The sequence below is a fragment of the Otolemur garnettii genome, unplaced genomic scaffold (assembly GCF_000181295.1).
Source record: "Otolemur garnettii isolate 467f Iridium unplaced genomic scaffold, OtoGar3 scaffold00046, whole genome shotgun sequence".
NCBI classification, from domain to species: Eukaryota; Metazoa; Chordata; class Mammalia; order Primates; family Galagidae; genus Otolemur; species Otolemur garnettii.
In genome coordinates, this window is record NW_003852441.1 from 9,182,615 (window position 1) to 9,202,596 (window position 19,982).

The 19,982-nt window shown below is 47.2% G+C and overlaps 1 protein-coding gene across 1 annotated transcript in view; it reads left to right on the plus strand.

Annotated features, from left to right (window-relative positions):
* Positions 1-1,018: 1,018 nt before the first annotated feature.
* GAS7 (growth arrest specific 7) overlaps positions 1,019-19,982 on the plus strand; it is a 247,750-nt gene continuing 228,786 nt past the window's right edge. The window contains exon 1 of the mRNA XM_023513994.1: positions 1,019-1,201. Coding sequence (XP_023369762.1) covers positions 1,019-1,201 — 183 coding nt within the window. The remainder of the gene's footprint in view (positions 1,202-19,982) is intronic.

The following is a 19,982-nucleotide window of genomic DNA, read 5'->3' on the forward strand; positions in this document are numbered from 1 at the left end:
GGCAGCCTTCTGCTAATGTTTGTTGACTGACCAAATAAGTGTAGACTTCTCAGTTGGCCAATTCCTATTTCAAGAGGTCTAGTACCCTGGCTGTCCTTCAAGCCACAGTTCGCCTTTCCTTCATTTATCCCCATTCTACCGACTCGGTCTCTGTCTCCTCCCTGCTCAGTCCCTCTGGTGTTGTTACAAGCTTCTCACCTAGCTTGCCGGCTCAGGCGCCAGGCTTCAAAGCTGTCTTTCAACCATTGTTCAGTTTCCGGTGGGTGAGTCAAGTTCAACCCCAGGTTCAACAACTACAATGACAGCCAGAAACACATTCTCTCACTGACACCGCGAAGGAGGTGCCGGCTAGCCCCTCTGCCTGTCTCCCCTACGAAACAGTCGGAGTGGCGTTTACGTTCCCGAGGTCCTCGGTGGTGGGGGTGTGAGAGGGAATCCTCTCACCCAGGACCTGCCGCCTCCGCGAGGGAGCGCCGGCCCTCGGTGGGCGTGGCCGCCCTGGCCCCGCCCCCTCGCCTGCGAGACAGCCCCCGCCAGGCCACCCGGCCGCCAGCCCCCTCTCCGCGTAGTCGGGCCCCTCCCCGCTTCGCCGCGGAGTCCTGCCCAGGGGGATGCTCCGGGTCCCACCTCTCAAGGGAGCTGCGCATTTCCGCGCGCGGGCTCCGGCCAGTTCTCGCGGCTGCAGCTCGCGTTCGGCGTCCCCGCGAAGTTGTCTCCGGAGCCCGCGGTGCCTGGGTCTCCTCCCCCTGAGTCCCGCCCCCCAGCCCAGAGCTTGGATCTGCTAGCTGCCCGGCCCGGAGGCGTCGCCAGTAGCTCTCTGAAGCCAGCGAGTCCCCGCTTCTGTGAGCGGAGCGCGCGTCCCTTGGCTGCCTGGGGACCCCCGCGCACCCCCGAGACGGCGCGCGCCCAGAGCGCGGGAGCCCGGAGCGCCGGGCGCCTGGGAGCCCGCGGAGCCGCTGCCCAGCCCGCGGGGCTCGGCAGGGATGCATGCTGCGCTGTGAACCAGGGCGCCAAGGCCATGTCCGGCACCCGCTGCCGGACCCTGTACCCCTTCTCTGGGGAGAGGCATGGTCAAGGACTGCGCTTCGTCGCGGGCGAGCTGATTACTCTGCTGCAGGTCCCGGACGGCGGCTGGTGGGAAGGAGAGAAGGAGGACGGGGTCCGCGGCTGGTTCCCGGCGAGCTATGTGCAGTTGCTGGAGGTAAGGGGCGGGAGCTCGGGCTGGAATCCCCAGGGCTGCGGTCCTCCGTGCGCTCTCGTACCTGTTGCCACACCTAGGATGCCGCAGCATCTCTGTCCGAGGGGGACTCCTGGTGCCTTCGCTGCGGGTGCGACCTGTAGCTCCTGGCTTCTGGGGGCGGCGAAGACCTCGGGTGCCCCTCGGGGCGTGGGCAGCGTGGGCTCGCCGGGAGTGTCCCCCTTGCTCCGGGCCTCCCGAGCACATCGTGGCGGCTTTGAGGAAGCGAGAACTTGTTGCCTATGAGAGTTCTAGAGCGGGCGGGCGGGCGCGTGGCAGCGGCTGGGGAAGGGCTCCGCGAGTCCAGCGGGCTTGGGAAGATGTACGGAGGCTCGGGGAGCTGAGAAGTGGCACCGACTTGGCTCCACAGCTCTTCATCACCACCCGGGAGCCCAGAGCCTGAGGGCTATGGACCGGCAGTACTGCTCCGGGTCAGGCTGCCTGGCCTCCCCCGAGCCGCCCACTTGCTTGTCACAGTCTGAGCCCCTTTAGCAGGTTGGATTCGGAGAGCCCCCAGCCCCAGCCAAACATCATTCCTTCCCCTGGTCCAGCTCCCCCAGGTTAAAGCTCCAAACCTGAAAGTGGCTTGTTTCTGGGCTTCTGGCCCGGCCCCAGGGTTGCACAGGACCTGCTGAGCCAAGTCTGCTGGCTGTTTATTGTCTGGGTGACAGTTGTGAGGCCTCGCTGTCCTCTAATCACTGGGCTCATGACCACAGTGAAGTTTCTAAAGTCCTTTGGTGGGTTGGGTGAGGGGAAGAGGAGTGACCTTACAGGACATCCCCTTTATTAAAAGGTTGTCCCTAGGATTTTTGTAAAGACTAAATTAGCAGTTACCCTTAATTGTGTTAAGTATACATAAACATTCTGGTAACACACTGCCCAAATCATAAGAAGGAATTTATTTATAATTTAATCCCTGACCTACTTCACAAAGAACAAAGTAGCAAATTTTGACGGAAAATGCTCTGAGCAGCTCATCCAGGGGAAAAAGAAAGATAGGCATTGAGGTGGTTATAGGGCGAGTTTGCCTGAGGAGTACCCTGTGGCACCATTGTTAGAACCAGAGCCTGGCCTTAGAAAGGTGCATGTCTTTCAGGCCGGGGGAGAACAGCAAAATCCCTCCTGAATGGATTAGCATTTGAGCAAAGTTTGGGGCTGCTGGAATGAGCTTTCATGGGCTGTCAGCGGAGTACGTCCCTGGAACCCTCTTGGTTCTGTAATCTAGACGGCCTGTGTCTGCGGGAGAGGCTCCTCAGGAGTGCTCTGCAGCTTGGCTGTCCCCAAGCCTTTTCTGAGACTCAGATGTGAAAGAAAGAATGGATTGCTTATAGAAGACCTGAGTCCTCCTTGTTTCTAGCTCAAAAGCTCCAGGAGAGATATATATTTGGGGAGTTGTTTTGGTGGCCACATTTTTCCAGGAAATACTGATATGGAAATTTGGCTGGTGGATGTCTGTTTGGTGAGCAGTACCTCTGGCTGGACTCAGCAGGATGTGTTTTGGGTCAGGATGAGGCTGGGTGGGTGTAGGTCAGAGTGGAGTGGCTCTGATTTTTCTTTGGGTGGGGGGAATGAAGGATGGAACAGGCCCTGGGGACAAGCAGAATGAATAGCTTTCTTGGACAGTCTTGGGTGTGCCAGTCACATTCCCTGGCATATACCATGCTTAGGAAATCTTTGGTGACTAAGGACCTCTCAGACCACTCTTGACTAGTAGCTTACGACAGAAGTGCCCATGAGGGTGAGTATACTCCTAAGTGGGACCTCCAATTCTACTCACAGCTCTATGAAAGATCAGGTACATTCCTCGTTTTACAGATAAGCAAACTGAATACGAGAGAGGTGGTCAGGTACCCAATGAGTAATGCTTGCTTATTTGATTAGCAGCTCGGATGGCTGAATTTCACCCCCTGTGCCTCTTGTAAACATGATAGCCTGGGCTCAACTGTGCTAGAAGTCAAGTGAGTGGGCAACCACTGCCCCTGAGGTCAGCATGTTGGGGGAGGCTAAAATGAGGTGCCTTCTGGACCACTCAGAGCACCTCCCCTGCTAACCCTGAAGTTTGATTTCATTCGGAGCCAGCTGGGGTGGCCTGAACCTTGTGACCTAAGTAATTAATAGAGCTCTTCTCAGGAACAGAGCAGATGTAGTTTCAATAGGAAGGATCGTTAGATGCTTCATATTTGGGAACCTCTTACATGAGCAAGATGGACCTCGAGGCTGAGGGTTGAGGATAGATAGAGGATATGCAGGTAGAGTCCCTAGGGAGGGGGTAAGTCCTCAAGCATGGACTCGATTAATTAGAGAATGCACAGTTCTCCAGGCAGGTGGGTAGCTGGCCAGCATGTGGAATCATGAAACTGGAGATGGGGCCCATGGGTGCTCGAAGTGGTAAACCTCATGGGAGGCCAGCCAGTGGGGTGCCTGGCACCACGTCAGCTAGGGAAGCTGTTGGGCAAACAAGTATTGACAGCTGGATGATACCAGTCCATGGCAGAGAGATGGGACAGGGGGTACACCGCTGAACATGGTGCCTCCAGCATACTTCCTATTCAAGTAGACTTTTTGCCCTCTCATAGAAAGAGTAAAATCAAGAACTGTGCAAAATGGACACTCCCTGAGGATATCTTTCTTGTGCAGATGAAGAAGAAAAGGGGAACTATGAGATCCTGGCTTTGCAGGAAGCACATGCTGTGGAGAGGCGTGGAAGCTGACTTTCAGAAGGCCTCTAGATCTGCCCTGGTGGCCAGCCAGTCCTAGGAGGAGGCTGTCTTGGTGGAGGTCTGTGTTATCAGGGAAATCTCTTTGATTAAGACTCTAAGGAAATGGGGAAATGGTGCAGCACAGGCCTGGTTCACAGGAAAACCTCAGCACAAGTGGAGAAGTGTGGAGAGCTATGGTAGGCCCAGGGACGCTGGCCACAAGGGTCCTACCTACTCAGCAGGTGGTACAGCCCTTTAAGGGGAGCCAGGAGACAGGAACCAGCTACTTACAGAACAGGGATGAGGCCTTTTAGCCGAGCCCTACTGCTGGCTGTTGAGATGTAAAGACCCTCAGGTAGGAGCAGCTAGAAAAATCTTTCATGAAGATTTCTTCAGCCATGAAGAGGTAAAGGTCTTCTAACATCTTTTGAGAGATATGGTTGGGGGAAAGACCTGAGATCAGGGCTCTCAGCTGTAGGAAAATATTCTGCCAGCCCCAAGCCAGACCCAGGCTAATCTCCATAGGCCTGAGGGCCCCACATGTGAGATTTCCACCAGCTGTCTGAGGTGCATGGAAGCTGAGAAACAGTTCCTGGGGAAGGTAGATAAAGGAGGGAGCCCAGATCTCCATCCTAGGGAAGATTTGGAGAGTCAGGTATGGTACCAGGACAGATCCAATGGCGGGGTAGGTCTAGTGGCTGGAAGGCCTGACAGGGCCCAGGAATTCCTTGTAGCCTGCTCTCATCTTGGCTAGAGAGAAAAAATTAGATCCCTATAGAATGCTATAAAGCATCTTCAAAAACTCCCCAAACTGGGTAGCACCTTCAGCTCCGTGAGTAGGGCGCTGGCCCCATATACTGAGGGTGGTGGGTTCAAACCCAGCCCCAGCCAAAAAAAAGGGGGAGGGTGTGAAAATATTTCAAATTGTATAAAACCAGCACACTGTACCCCATGATTGCATTAATGTACACAGCTATGATTTAATAAAAAACAAAAAATAGCTGGGCATTGTGGCAGGTGCCTGTAGTCCCAGCTACTCGAGAGGCTGAGGCAAGAGAATTGCCTAAGCCCAAGAGCTGGAGGTTGCTGTGAGCTGTAATGCGACGGCACTCTACCGAGGATGATAAAGTGAGACTCTGTCTCTAAAAAACAAAACAAAACAAAACAAAAAACTCCCAGAACTTTTGGGAAATAATTCTAGGGGATAATAAGATGGGAATGCAAACAAAAAAGAGCTTTACTTGAACTAAGTGTTGCTTTTTGAATCCAGGATCTGGCTGGAAGGTCTAGACCTCAGAGGCCTAAGCAAAATATGACACTGTTTGCTAAGCAGCTAGAATGGCTGCAAAGGGTAGTCCTTGAACTGGAACTCCTCTCCTTCCTCTGCTCTCTCATTTTGGGTTCATGTGATCATGTTTCAGGAGTTTATAAGGAATGGCTGTGGGAGAGAGTGATGTTTTGTCTATTGCTTTGTTACAAGCCACTTTGAAACCTGGTGTCTCAAAACAGCGATTTATTATCTTACACGGTTGTTTGAGTTGACAGGACTCAGCAGTACAGTTCTTCTGCTGGTCTCTTTTGGTATCTCTTATGTAGTTGGAGTCACAGATGGTGACTGGGGCTGGAGTCCTGAGGCTCAACCACGCTGTAGCCTTCACAATGGCATCTTCACTTACCTGCCTAGTGCCTGGGTGCTCTTCCATGTTGCCTCTCTCTTCAGGTGGTGTCTCATCCTCCAGGGCCTTTCCGTGTGGCTTTTCTCTTTAGCAGCTTAGTTGGAGTCCTTATGTAGTGGCTGACTTCTAAGAACACAAAGGTACAAACCGCTAGGCCTTCTTAAGGCTGAGGCGCAGAACTAACATATCACTTCTGCCACACTCTTTTGGCAACGTGAGTCTCAGGGTCATTCCGGGCTAAGTTCAGAAGGGAGGTGGATACAGGTGTGGATACAAGGAAGGCATGGTTCTTTGACAGCCATTCTGCAGACTAGCTGCTTCAGAATGGTAGGGAGAACACATAAGGGGCAGATGATCCATTAGGGAGGAGGTAGGGCCAGGAAAGACTGATGAGAGATACAGCCCCCAGAGGGAGGTAAAATGCAAAGACTTGGCTGTTTAACTGGGAGATTCTCTATTAAAATCCTGGGAAGATTTTTATTTTTGAGATGCCAGAGGTTTCTTTATAAAGACCACACAATAAATAATGCATCTGGAATTTGAAATCAGATTTCCCTGGCCCTGGGCCTGTCCACTAAGCCATTGACATACTAACCCAGCCTTTTTTATCCAGAGCTATTCCTTGCTGGTGATTAAAACTGTAGACACAGTGTATCTGAGCTGCCTGACATCCAGCAGATACTTGTTACATTACACAAATTGACTTTAATTCATGGCTTTTTTTCCTGTAACGTGAAAATCACCTAAAATGGATAGGCCCTTGTTGCCCATGCCCGTATTTTCTCAAATGGTCATCAACTTTGTTCACAAGAAGTGTAATTAGGACTGTTGTGGCTCATGGGCTATGCAGTGTGACTGAGAAGAGCAAGGTGTTTTCTGGTATTTTCACTAAGTCATCCTACTTTTTTGATTTGGGAGTTATGACCTATATATGTAGCTCTTGTTGTTTAAAAATTGACCTTTGGAGTTTGAGGTTGCTGTGAGCTGTGACAGAACAGCACTCTGCCAAGGGCAACATAGTGAGACTGTGTCTCAAAAAAAAAAAACCAAAACAATTGACCTTTGGCCCACCACTTTGTCAGGTTCTACTTAGAAGGAGGCACCCCTCCTTCCATGCTTGCGTGCTGGACTGGTCAAGTGGCCATCCCAGGAGACTTTAAAGCAATGGGTAAGGCTTATGGATTCTGTGGATTCAGGGAATCTTCACAAAAGTTCCCTTAGCAACAAGTCAGCAGGAATCCTTGACATGTGAGTCTCTGATGTCTATCACTACCTAGAAGCATGAGTGAGAGGCTGACCTTGTACCCTTCCCGGGTTGCTAATGCCCAGCTTTTATCTGGTGGTGTGGCAGACCTTATTTGTAAACCCGGATGCTGGTTGCCTCTTCACTGGTGAAAAAAATGTTTGGTAAGCCAGGAAGCCATGTATACATGTAAGGTATTATGACTATTATCGGGCCACCACAGGGGACGTTGTTCTTGCAACTTGCTCCCTTATTATTCACAGCAGCAAGGCGACACATGACAAGCTTTCTAACAGAATGTCAGGACTGCGATTCCTTTGAACTTAAATACAAAATTAGTATATTCCTCCTCTCCCCTGCAATGGCAAGGCTTTTGGGGTGGTGTTTATCCTTACGGTGAAAAGAAGAAATGGTGACTAGCAGGTCTGTCTGGTTTTTCCTTTGGCAGACCCCAGACTGTGGGGTGACATTGTGATGGTTTAGTTGCAATAGGCTGATGATTATGAGAAGTTTTTTTAGCCTCTTAAGAGGACCCCCCTCCTTTTTTCACATGTAGTGTCTTTTCTACCACCTGATAAAAATTCGTTTTCTGAGTTTAGCTTCCTGATTCTTGAGCTATAAGCTGGTAACCAGATTCAACCCCAAGGTGCTCAAATTTCACTTTTGTTATTATTATTATTTTTCTTAGCTGGGACTACAGGCACCTGCCACAACACCCGGCTATTTTTTGGTTGTAGTTGTCATTGTTGTTTGGCAGGCCCAGGCTGGATTTGAACCTGCCAGCTCTGGTGTATGTGGCTGGTGCCCTAGCAGCTGAGCTACAGGCTGGATTTGAACCTGCCAGCTCTGGTGTATGTGGCTGGTGCCCTAGCAGCTGAGCTACAGGCACCGAGCTGCAAATTTCACTTGTTAAAACTAAACTTACCACCTCTGTCCTCTCTTCACTGCCTTCGTTCTCCCTCCACCATCCAAACCTTAGTGAATGTCACCACCCCTGTCTGACACTTTCCTCTTTTCCTTTCCTCTCCTATTCATTAGGTTAACAAGCCTTGTTCCTTTTCCCTTAAAAACATTTCTCAAAGCCTCCTGAACTTGCATTGGCAAATCTTTTCTCTAAAAGGCCAGGAAACGTTTTAGGCTTTGCAGGCCAAGAGGCACAATTGAGTTATAGCCGCCTTGCTGTGATTTGTAGTGCGCCAGCGGCAGTGAGAATCGGTGAGTGCACCCCATATGGTCTCTGTCACAGCTACTCAGCTCTGCTGCTGGAGTGCAAAAGCAGCCACAGATAATCTGAAAACCTATGGGTGCGACTGTGTCCCGGTGAATCTTTATTTATGGGTACCAAAATTTGAATTTGTTGTAATTTTCTTGCACTCTGAAGTATTCTTCTTTTGATTTTGTTTTCAACCATCTAAAGACCTAAAAAGCATTCCTAGTTCATGGGGCTGAACGTAGTTTGCCGTTCCCTGGTTCAGATGATGATCATTCATTCATTCATTCGTTCATTTCATTCAGCAATCGCTCACTGAGTGCCTGCCATGGGCTGTGAGCCCTGTTGGAAGTGCTAGAGGTAAATTAGTGACCAACATAGAAAAGAAGCTAACCTTCTAGTTCTTCTAACTGGGGAGCTGGTAAAAGAGCAAAAAATTAGAGAATTTTCAGATAGTATGGGGCCTATAAAACAGGGAACTGTGATGGAGTGGGAGTGTGAGGTGCAGGGAGACTCCAGTAAGGCAGTCGGGGAAGGCTTCTCTAAGGAGGTGACATGAAACTAGAGACCTAAAGGTTAATAGATGGCAGCCATGTGAGTATTAGGGAGAAAATAATTTGAGGCAGAGGGAGCCGAAAATGCACATAACTCTGAATTGGGGAGTGTGCTTGATATATCTGAGAGGGCCAGAATATTCCAGGGTGGTTAGAGAGTAGTGAGCAAGGGCAAGAGAGGCTGGGGATGGACCCGAGAGCGATGCATGGGACAGAATCCGAGAGCTGGATCATCTTCTAGATGGAGCAGTGGAAAAGCCTTTGATTTGACTGAAGGAAGTGGCACGTTCTGATTTGTTTTAGAAAGATCATCTGGCCTGTAGGGTGGAGAATGGATTTGAAGAAGGCAGGGAGGGAAGCAAGGAGACCAGTTAGGATGCCTGGAGCAGGGTGGTGGGATTGGAGATGGTGAGAGGTGGATGGATTTAGAACACATTTTGCAGGTAGAGGCAACAGGTCTTGCTGCTGGATTGAGTGGGACGAGGGCGGGGGTGGGGGTGGGGCTTGTGGGATTTCCCCTCTTACAGGTCAAGTGTGATGCCCTTTCCCTGTTTTAGTTTCTCTATCTGCTGATCCTTCATTCTGCCCTAGAGACCTCTTCGTTTAAACAGTGAGGTAAAAAGCAAATAAAAATTTGGAAAAAGTTTTAATGCCCTTAATGCAGAAAGTGCTTTTTATAAATCATTTAAAGAAAAAAAGGAAAATCTTTGTTATAAAAATGGGCAAAGAAGGTGCATAGACACTTCATAATAAAAAACATGCAAAGTCCTTAACATATTTAGACTCACTAGTAATCAAAGAAATGCAAATTGAATGTAAAAGATTCACTTTAAAGAAAAATGTTAAAAAAAAAAAAAAGAAAAGAAAGAATAAGTATTGACAGGGGTAGGAAAATGGTCCTGTGCTCCCTGGAGTGTCATTTGGAGCTGTATCTTGCAAGTATCCTCTGACCCAGCAATTCCACTTCTAGAGATTGTCGATCGGGAAGCATCTGATAGGTGAGCTGTAAACATCAGAGTGCCTACAGTTGCACAGCCTCTAATAGCCCAAGATTGGCCACAATCTGAACGTGCACCAGGAGGAACTGGTTAAAATCACATTCACTTGTGCTTAGCAAGGGATCAGACAAGCAGAAGGGACTCAGTAATTTTACTGAAACTGAATTTTAACAATAAAAATGTTGGTCAATGATGCTAAATGTTTTCCTGGTGTTAGGAGGCTACGAATTTCTCCTTATGATGAGGCAAGAAGAGATGGTGTGTCCAGAAATGGATTGCTTTTTAAAAGCAAGGACTGTGTGTACTGAGCATTCCTTAAGTATCCTTTTGTAGAAAGAATAGGTTTAAGGAATACATGCTGGCTCAGGGCTACATTCTTTTAAATATCCTCGATAACAGCAAATCTTTATCTTTTGAGGGGTGGATTTGATTTTTTCTGGAAACAGCCAAAATTCATTTGGAAGCCAAGTCTGGTGTATCCGTTCATGTGATTATCTGTCTATCACCTTGTTGCAAATAGGTTTTGAGGCAGCTTACGAAAAAGCATACAGCACAAGAAGATAAAAGCATAAATATGTGGGAAAGTCCACCGAAAAGGAGGAAATAGGGGAATGGAAAAAAGCAGATGACTATGGGAGTGAAGTTTGATGAGCAGAGATGGCAATTGAGTTAAATAATGCTGTTCAGGGTTAAAAAAAAAAAAAGGACCTACTCTCAAGTAATCATGATTGTGAGCAGTTCTCCATGAAGAGTAACTGAAATGTTCTGAAAATGATGACACTATGGGCATACATGCTATGTCACTCAGGGTGGGTGAGGATTTGCTGCCATAACAAGCATCCCTGAAACCTCAGTGGCTAAAATAACATGGTTAGCTTCTTGCTTATACTAAAAATATGTTGTGAGTTGGTTTGGGGCTGTATGACCCTTGAGGACCTAGGATTACAGAGCAAACACTACCTGGAATCTTGCCGGGAACTGTATTAAACAGCACTTTTTTATTTATTTATTATTTTTTTTTGCAGTTTTTGGCCGGGGCTGGGTTTGAACCCGCCACCTCCGGCATATGGGGCCGACACCCTACTCCTTTGAGCTACAGGCGCCTCCCAGCACATGGTTCTTAAAGCTTTTGCCCACAAGTGACACATGACATTTGTGTTCAAGTTTCATTGTTTAAAGCACAGCCACACCCTACTTCAAGAGGAAGAGAAAATGCTTTCCTAACATGTGCTTGGAAGGAGAAAAGGAACATGCTGATTATGGGGACAGCCCCTTTGTCCCCTTCATGGACACTCATTCATGGGATACCTCATTTCTGGTCTGTTTCATTTCAGTATTTTATTGTCACTCCTAAGTGGTGGTTCTCAAGCTGAATTTAGTGCTTCTAGAGCAAGGCTTCTCCAAATGAATTTACTGGATTGATGCTGTGAAGAGTCCACAGTGCAGACTTTAGTAGGTATCCTTAGCTCCTAAAAGTCATTATTAGGTCTTATTATTCCTCCAAATTGGCTTCCTTCCTCCCATAAGCAATCTCAGTGGCTAGTAAACTAGTAGATACTTGATAATAAATTGATAAATAAGTAGATACTTGAGCAAGTGTGGTCATTTTATGATACCTAGTTCCTGTGATTTTTTTTTTCTGTATGGTAAGTACATATCACAACCTTAGGTTCAACAAAAACAAATTTAATAATTTATTTAAATATTTACTTATTTAATTATTTTTGAGACAGAGTCTCACTCTGTCACCTTAGGTAGAGTGTTGTGTTGTCATAGCTCGCAGCAACCTCAAACTCTTGGCTCAAGTGATCCTCTTGCCTCAGCCTCCCGAGTAGTTGGGACTATAGAACCCACCACAATGCTTGGCTATTTTTAGAGATGGGGTCTTGCTCTTACACAGGCTGATCTGGAACTCCTAAGCTCAAGCAATCCATTTGCCTTGGCTTCCCAGAATGCTAGAATTATAGGCATGAGCCACCACAACGGGCCCAAAATAAATTTTTGTATTTGAGTACCTACTGTGTGTCAGGGTTGAGCAGATACAGACAAAGCTTGCAGCTAGGGTCAGCAGCTCTTTCTCAGGGATGTGGTTTCCCCTCCAGGATGAGTCTGGCAGGTGACCTCTTTCAAGAGACTCAAGTTCACACTTAAGTTTTTCTGTTGAAAACTTCCGGACATTTAACAGCTTTTTCCTGAGATGCTTTAATTCCTCCTCCCTTCTCATTTGCTTGTCAAATACACAGAGAATTCCATGGTTAGTCAACAAAAAACCTAATTAAGTTGTAAAAATTTTTCAGAGATGCTATTTTAAAAATTTTGCAAAAGTGAGTCCTTGTCTTAATTCGATCATGAGAGAGAGAGAGGATCCTTATTTTAGCAGTGGCCATGGAAAATGTCATCAAGCCATTTGTTTCTGATTTGTAATATCATTTAGGAATAGAAATAGGCAACCTTTGAGTTTGGTTTGAGTCTACTGTTCTCATTTATGAAGTGTTTTATTGATAAATAGCTGTAAGCATTTGTTGTGCTTGGAGTGAAAGTACAACCGTGTTGAGTAGTAGTTGATAATCAAGGACACGCTCAAAACAAAGTCTACTCTGGTACTCAGATCAACATTTTCATATTCTAAAAAAGGTTCGGAATACATGGGGCTTGTCTTCTGGTCTGGGTGCATTAGCATCGACACGTGCAGAGTTATCATGGGGTCCAGCCACCGTGCCCCCAAAGCTGATGGGCTGTGCATCTCATGAGGGGTCTTGTTAAAATGCAAATTCTGACTTAGTAGGTCTGAAGGAAAAACCAAACTTTCTGCTTACCCTCAACACTGTCACTACACTCACTCTGCACAGAACATGACTTGATGGGTGAGGAGGCAGTTTCCTCACACATCAAGCCAGTTCGCCAGAGGATGGGTAGTGACTGGTCTCTTCCAGTTCAGTTCAGTGTGACACGGCCCACCTGGAGTTAGAGTCAGATCCCACGGGTGAAGGACTCAGTCCCACAAGACTGTCCCCCCCTTCTGATGCCAAATAGTGTCACCTGTACTTGGGATTGACCAGCTATAAATCAGAATTCCCTTTACCTGCTCCTTGAGTTTGATGAATTTGCTAGGATGGCTCACAGAACTAGGAAGACACTTGCTTATGTTTACTGGTTAATGATAAGGGATATCATAGAGGATCCAGATGAACAGCCAGATGAGGGGAGGGAAGGGCAGGGGTATGCAGCTTCTGTGCCCTAGTTGGGCGTGCCACCTCCTAGCATCTTACAGTGTTCAGCAACTGGAAGTATATCAAATCTAGTTGTTTAAGAGTTGTTAGAGTTTCATCTGCAGCCTCCTCTGGGTCCCCCCTTTCCTGGAGGTTGACAGTGGGGCTCAAAGTTCTAGCCCTCTCATAGAGTATTAAGTTTGTCTTTCTAGTGACCAGCAGCCCCCATCTGGCCTGTCTAAAGGCTCTGCCCAAAGTCACCACATCAGCATAAATTCAGGTGTGATCAGAGGAGCTCATTGTGAAAAACAAAAGACACTTCCTTTCGCTCAGGAAATCCCAAGGGTTTTAGGAGTTATGTGCCAGGAACTGGGGATGAAGACCAAATATATTTCATATTATACCACCTGAGATTCTGGATTTCCAGCTAACTCTCAAGTGAGGGAGGCCCTTTCTGCTGCTGGTCTTTGGGTCAAGATTTGAGTAGCAAGGCATTTGAGTACCCTTAGGGGTTTTTGAGTTTGTCTGCAAGATATGTTAAATCCTGGAATTAGACTGGATTTAGTTTTCTTTATTCTTTTTTTTTTTTTTAAATGGATTATATGAGGCTACACAGGGTCATAGAAAGAACAGAGGTTTGGGAATTAGACCTTTCTTTGAGTACATTTAATCTTGAGAGCAATAAGGTGGCTGGTGTTCCTGTTTGACCAGAGGGGGGTCCCTTGATCACAGGGTGGAGGTGAGGCTCAACGAGGCCTTCCTGCGGCCAGGGTCTAGACCAGTAGTTCTCAACCTTCCTAATGCTGTGACCCTTTAATATAGTTGCTCATGTTGTGGTGACCCCCAACTATAAAATTATTTTCATTGCTACTTCATAACTATAATTTTGCTACTGTTATGAATCGTAATATAAATATCTGATATGCAGGATGGTCTTAGGCGACCCCTGTGAAAGGGTCATTAGACCCTCAAAGGGGTCGTGACCCACAGGTTGAAAACTGCTGGTCGAGGCCATAGTGTGAGCTATGACAACAGAGAGTGAGCCCTGAATGGCCTCACAGATACCAGCTTTGGCCTCTGCATCTGGATGCCGTTTATCAGTTCCACACTGTGGTTTGGCTGTGGACTGGCCTGAGAGCCCTGCTGCTACCCGTAGTCTGAGAGCCCTGCTGCCATCCCAGAGATGTCCACAGAGAACCTTTTGGCTTCTCTGAGCTGCATTAGAAAAGAATTGTCTTGGGCTACACATTGGGGACACAAACACTAACAAAACCCAGTAGGTCCCTGCATAATTTTTGTGATATTCGCCACCACAGATAAATAAAAAAGTCCTCATGAAATCTACATGCAGCCCAGGGCCAAGGGTTAGACACCCATGCTTCATGAATGGGGAGCTCCCCCGACCTGTGTGACCCAAGGCAAGTTGCAGAATCTTTGTAAGTTTCATAGGGCTCCTGTGAGAGTCACTGTACAAGACCCTGTACACACTCTGTAAATGGGTCTTATATGCTCTAGTGATCATAGTTAAATGCAAAAGCTGCCTGTTAATTGGAGCTTCCATGGGCTGCTGGGGTGGAGACAGCAGCCCACAGGCTCTTCTGTCCACTTGCAGCCCTGAGGTCAAGATGCAGATCACCTGGGTGTTGTAATTTAATGCAGATTTGGATTCAGTAGGTGTGGGGTGGCACGTGAGATTCTGCATTCTTGGCAAGCTTCCAAGGGCTGCTGTTACTGCTGATGTTGGGACTATACTTGGAGCTGTGTGCAAGAAGGAATAGCATATTCTTGGGGGTTTCCAGGGTATAGATACCACAGGCTAAAGCCAGTCATGCTGTGGCGTTTGTCCATTGCTGGTTTGCTTGAAACTGCTACACAATGGCTGCTGCTGCTTGGGCTGGGCTAATTAGTCTTAATTGCTTCTTACCTGGGTCTGATGGGCCTCTGGCTGCCTGGACACCCCCAGAAGAGGCTCTTCTTATAATGAGGAAAAGGCTGTTGATTGGGAGCAGTGAAATTCAAGAGGCTTAAACACATCTTCCTTTTTGCCTGTTCCTGGGTGAAGGAAAGGTTTCAAGAGGCTTGATGGAAAATCCCTTTTGAAAGTATCACAGAGGTTCCCAGGTTCTAATCCTGGGCTTGTGTTCTAGGGCTCTAAACTGCAGACGGTCATGGTGCCACTCAGGCAGGGTCTCCCACAGTCCCTGGATGGAACCTTCAGGTCTTTGCTGCTTAGAACTGAGTCTCTGTCTTCTGCTTCCTGGATTTCTCCTGTGGCCCCTAGTGACATCTATTCTTCATAGTCACACTGCAGTGATTTTTTTTCTAGCTGGTCTGATCACAGAATTCTGTTCAAGATTTTTCCTCGCCTTTATGATATAACATGCCTTAGCTTTGTGTGCAAGACTCTCCTGGACCTGCCCCCGCCCACCTCCCCAGCTGTAATATTACCCATTTCTTTGCATGCACACTGCTGTCAGACCCATTACCTAATTCTCGGATTCAACTTTGCTTTCTCTTGCTTCTGGGTCCTTGCGCATTTTTGCTTCCTGAAATGACCTTCCTCTTCATCCTCTTAACCACTCCTTTTTTTTTCTTTCTGACAGTTCTCTTGAAATATAATACGTACAAGTCCATTTTTTTAAGGATATTTATGGAGTTGTGCACCCTTTACTGTGATTAATTATAGAACATTTTCATCACCCCCCCAAGCAACCTGTTCTCATTAGCAGTCACTTCTTGTCCCCCCCAACCACCCCAGCCTAAAGCAGTCGCTAACCTGCCTTCTGTTTCTACAGATTTGCCTATTCTGGACATTTCGCATACTAATACGTGCCTTTTGTATCTGGCTTCTTTTACTTAACATAATGTTCTCCAGCTCCATTCCTATGAACCATGTCAGCACTTCATTCCTTTTTTGTGGCTAAATAATGTTCTACTGTGTGGATAGACCATATTTGACTCACCCATTCCTTAGTTGATGAACTTTTGGGTTGTTTCTCCTTTTGGTCGTTGTAAATATTGCTCCTGTGAACACTTAATCTACCAAGTTTTTGTGTGGATATGCGATTTTAGTTCTCTTGAATATATATTTTCAGCACATTGGAGCTCTATGTTTAATAATGTGGTCTGTTTTCTGAAGTGGTGATACCATTTTACAACCCCACCAGCTGCATGTGAAAGTTTTAGTTTCTGTGTCCTCACCAACACTTGTTACTATCTGTCTTTTTAGTTATGACCGTGGGAAAGGGCATCTCATTGTGGCTTGGATGCATTTCCCTGGTAATTAATCATGTTCAGTATCTTTTCATGTGCTTTGAATACTTTGCCCATTTTTATTATTTATTTATTTATTTATTTGAGACAGAGTCTTACTATGTTGCCCTCAGTAGAGTGCTGTGGCATTACAGCTCACAATAACCTCCAACTCTTGGGCTTAAGTGATTCTCTTGCCTCAGCCCCTCAAGTAGCTGGGGCTACAGGTGCCTGCCACTACGCCCAGCTATTTTTCTGTTGCATTTGTCTTTATTGCTTAGCTGGGCCCAGCTGGGTTTGAACCTGCCAGCCTCAGTGTATGTGGCTGGTGCCGTACCCACTGTGCTACAGGCGCTGAGCCATCTTGTCCATTTTTAACTGGATTGTCTTTTTTTGCTATTGTCCCTTTCTTTTCCTTTTGGCCAGAGTATCTTGTTCTCATTTCTTGGCTTTGAGTATTGATCTCTTGGGAAGGTTCCACCTATACATACCACCCCTCCTAGTCTTCTTCTAGACCTCTTAATCACTCTGGTGGGGTGAAATTCTTTTGTACATTATGGATTCTCTAAGGTTAAGGATTGGGGCTCTGATCTGCAGAGGCTGAGCCCTTAGTGCATAGCAGTGGATTCAAAAAAGGACTGTAGTTCATTCATCTCCACTATAGTGCTGATGCATGCAGGATTCTGAGTTTGACTACCCATGATAGTTATTTGGCTTCACTTGGAGAAAAAAAAAAAAAAAAACAACAAAGAGTTTGCAGAGTGACACTCTTACAGAATCTCTGTTCCCCATCCAGGCATCTTATACATGCATACTGTGGGTAACAAGATGGATTAGGGAGGAGAGTGTGCATGACTCAAAGCAGAACATCCTTGCTGCAGGGCAAATAACTCAGATTCCATGAAGTCATCTTACACATATGGGACAGCAAACCATTTTTATTTCCTGCTGGAGAGAAAAACAGGCATTAAGGAAATCAGCCTCCCTTGGGACTGATTTGATTTCTGGGGCACTCTTAGAATGGGTATCTCAAAGGAGGAGGTGTTTTGCAGTGGTGAGGACCACTGTGTTTACAGCTGAGCAGACCTGGGTTTGGATGCTAGTTGTATGAGACTTGGGGCATGTTGCTTACCTTTCCTTAGACCTCAATCTCTGTGTCTTTAAATGGAAAAGATAAGGCCCACATCAGAGGATTGTTGTAGAACAGGGGTCCTCAAACTTTATAAACAGGGGTCCAGTTCACTGTCCCTCAGACTGTTGGAGGGCTGGACTGCGGGCCCTGGGATGAGTCAGCTGCTAAGCAGGACAGGCAGTGGTGGCAAAAACACCTGGCAGGCTGGATAAATGTCCTAGGCGGGCTGCATGTGGCCCGCAGGCTGTAGTTTGAGGACGCCTGTTAGAATCATCTCCTGTAATGTAAATGCTCTGCAGGGAGCTTGACATCCATGCTCAGTAGGATGGTTGCTGCTACATTGTGATTGCTGTTTCTCAAACGTCACTCAAAGCTGGTCACTACTGTTGGCTTTTTCTTAGTAAAAGAAACTTGCTTCTTTGAGAGACCTTCAAGACATCTTGGTCACCATTTTTGATGGTGACTTTGTTGTTAAGGCAGTTTCAATTCTGGTTCTTTGGAGTCCCTTTTTATCTGTTTTTAGCTTAATCATTGGACCTGCCCAAGGAAGTGGGGGCCCTTCTATGGGTTTTTAAGTTTATCATGGTGTATTTGGACTATTTCACACTTAAACCAGAAATTCCTTTTCACTGTCTCAATTTCCTCTTATCTGGATCTTCGCTGTGTATGCTAAAATATGACCAAGATTAGAATCTTAACAACAGTTAAGAAGACTCTTATCTTGGAATAGGTGACAGATAAATCCACCTGTAAACACAGATTTTTTTTTTTCTGTAGCAGATTGTATCCAGGGACCTTGAAATATGTCCCTGTTCAGTATGAGGGAAGATATTCTCTTTGCATTTGAGACCACAGGACCTGTAGATGTTTTCAAGCTGATGTGCCCTGAGATGTGGCAGAGGGAACATTGATTCTTTCAGCCACCTGGCTGCAGTTTTCAAAGTTGCACCTGTGCCCTAGGACCCATCTGCCCTGACCCTGTCATCTGATCTTTCAGAATGGCACTGGCAGGGCTCTCTGCTCATCTCTTTCTCCGGTTCCCTCTGTTACCCAGGGAACATGGAAAAAGTCTTCACATTGGACTCCTGACAGCCCACCCCAGGACGAGGGCAGAGAAGGTCTTCCTATTTCTGTATAATTCCCTACTTTGAAAAGAAGCCAGTTTTTCGTCTTCAGTGGAAAATAAAAGGGTAATGGTGGTGATGGTGGTGGTGTGTCTCTTTCAAAGGTCTGCTGTCCCTCTGGCTGGATTCCTAATGCATGCTGATTAGGAATGTGGGATCCAGAGGCTGGGAGCTGGGCTTCAGGGATGCTCAGGGGGCTGGAGGAGACAGACTGGCTCTGTGTGTGCCTGTAAGGAGTTTGGTAGTGGGTGTGGCTGCCAAGATCCTGAAGGGTTTAGAATTTCAGATGAGCTTCCTCTGCCTCACCAATAGAAACAGCCAGAGTGAAAATGAAGCCAGACTCCTTCCTTACCTACACGGGAAGTCCTATGTAGAGCCCTGCTGAGTGTGTTGGGGATGAGGAACCCTGCCAGATGGGGAGATGTGGGGAATGGGGCTTGCCTAGGCATTGGTGGACACTGAGCCCTTTGCTCCTGGTGCAACAAGCCTATGACATTGGGATGTACATGGGAGGTGGGCAGCGGCGCTTGCCTGGAGTCTCCCGTCTGAAGTCCTGGTATTCATCTGTGCTCGCTTTAGGGGGGCCTGTATACAGTATCTGCCCTTCTTGCTACATACACCCCCAGGGGACTGTGATGGGAGCTCTGTCATTCTCTCCGGCTCTGTGGGACCTAGTTTGAAAACCCAGTGTTATGAGATGTTAAATGCTGACATTCCTTTCTGCCCATCTGCTTTGCCCTGCGCCACCAGCGCTGTTCTGCTTTGTTTCCCAATTGCATCCCAGGGGTGATTGGGTTGCTTTTTTATTTTTATTTTTTCTTTTGAGACAGAGTCTCACTCTGTTGCCGGGGCTAGAGTGCCGTGGGGTCAGCCTAACTCACAGCTCCTCAAACTCCTGCACTCCAGCGATCTTCATGCCTATAGCTGGGACAATAGGATCCTACCACAAGGTCTGCTAATTTTTCTATTTTTAGTAGAGATGGGTCTTGCTCTTGCTCAGGCTGGTCTTGAGCTCCTGAGCTCAAGGGTCCTGCCTCAGCCCATCAGAGTGCTAGGATTACAAGCGTGAGCCTCCGTGCTCAGCCTTTGGGGTGCTTTGTTACTCCAGCTGCCTGGTCTGCTTTATTATTAGTTTTGGGGAAATGAATTCTCTGAGAAGCAGTAGAAGGTGTAAATTATGCTTCACTGCAAATCATCAGGACCATATATATATTCAGCTACAGCTGCAAGTCTCTTGCAAATGAGGACCAATGTGAGAAGTGGCCAAGTTGGAAAGGGTTACAGTGTAGACCGGCAGCTGGCATGATTGATCATCACATATTCACCTGTACTTGGCTTCCATGGTTTGTGGGGTAGGGGAGGAGGAGCAGTCCTGCATCTAGGAAGACTGGAGGGTAGCGTTTGAAGGTAACTGATACTTCCCTAGGAGGGGACATGTTCTCCATTTACCCGATCCTTGGTAACTATCTCTTGTGTGTCCACTGAGCCAGGGACCTCAGGCACCTTGACACCTTTGTGCCCTTACATGGCCACTGCCTCTGTCTGCAGACCCTTCCTTCTCATCCCTGCCTAGGGAATGATAATCCTCATCGAGACCCAGCCCAGGGACACCTTCCTCTGTATGGCCTTTGACCCCGAGTCTTTTCTT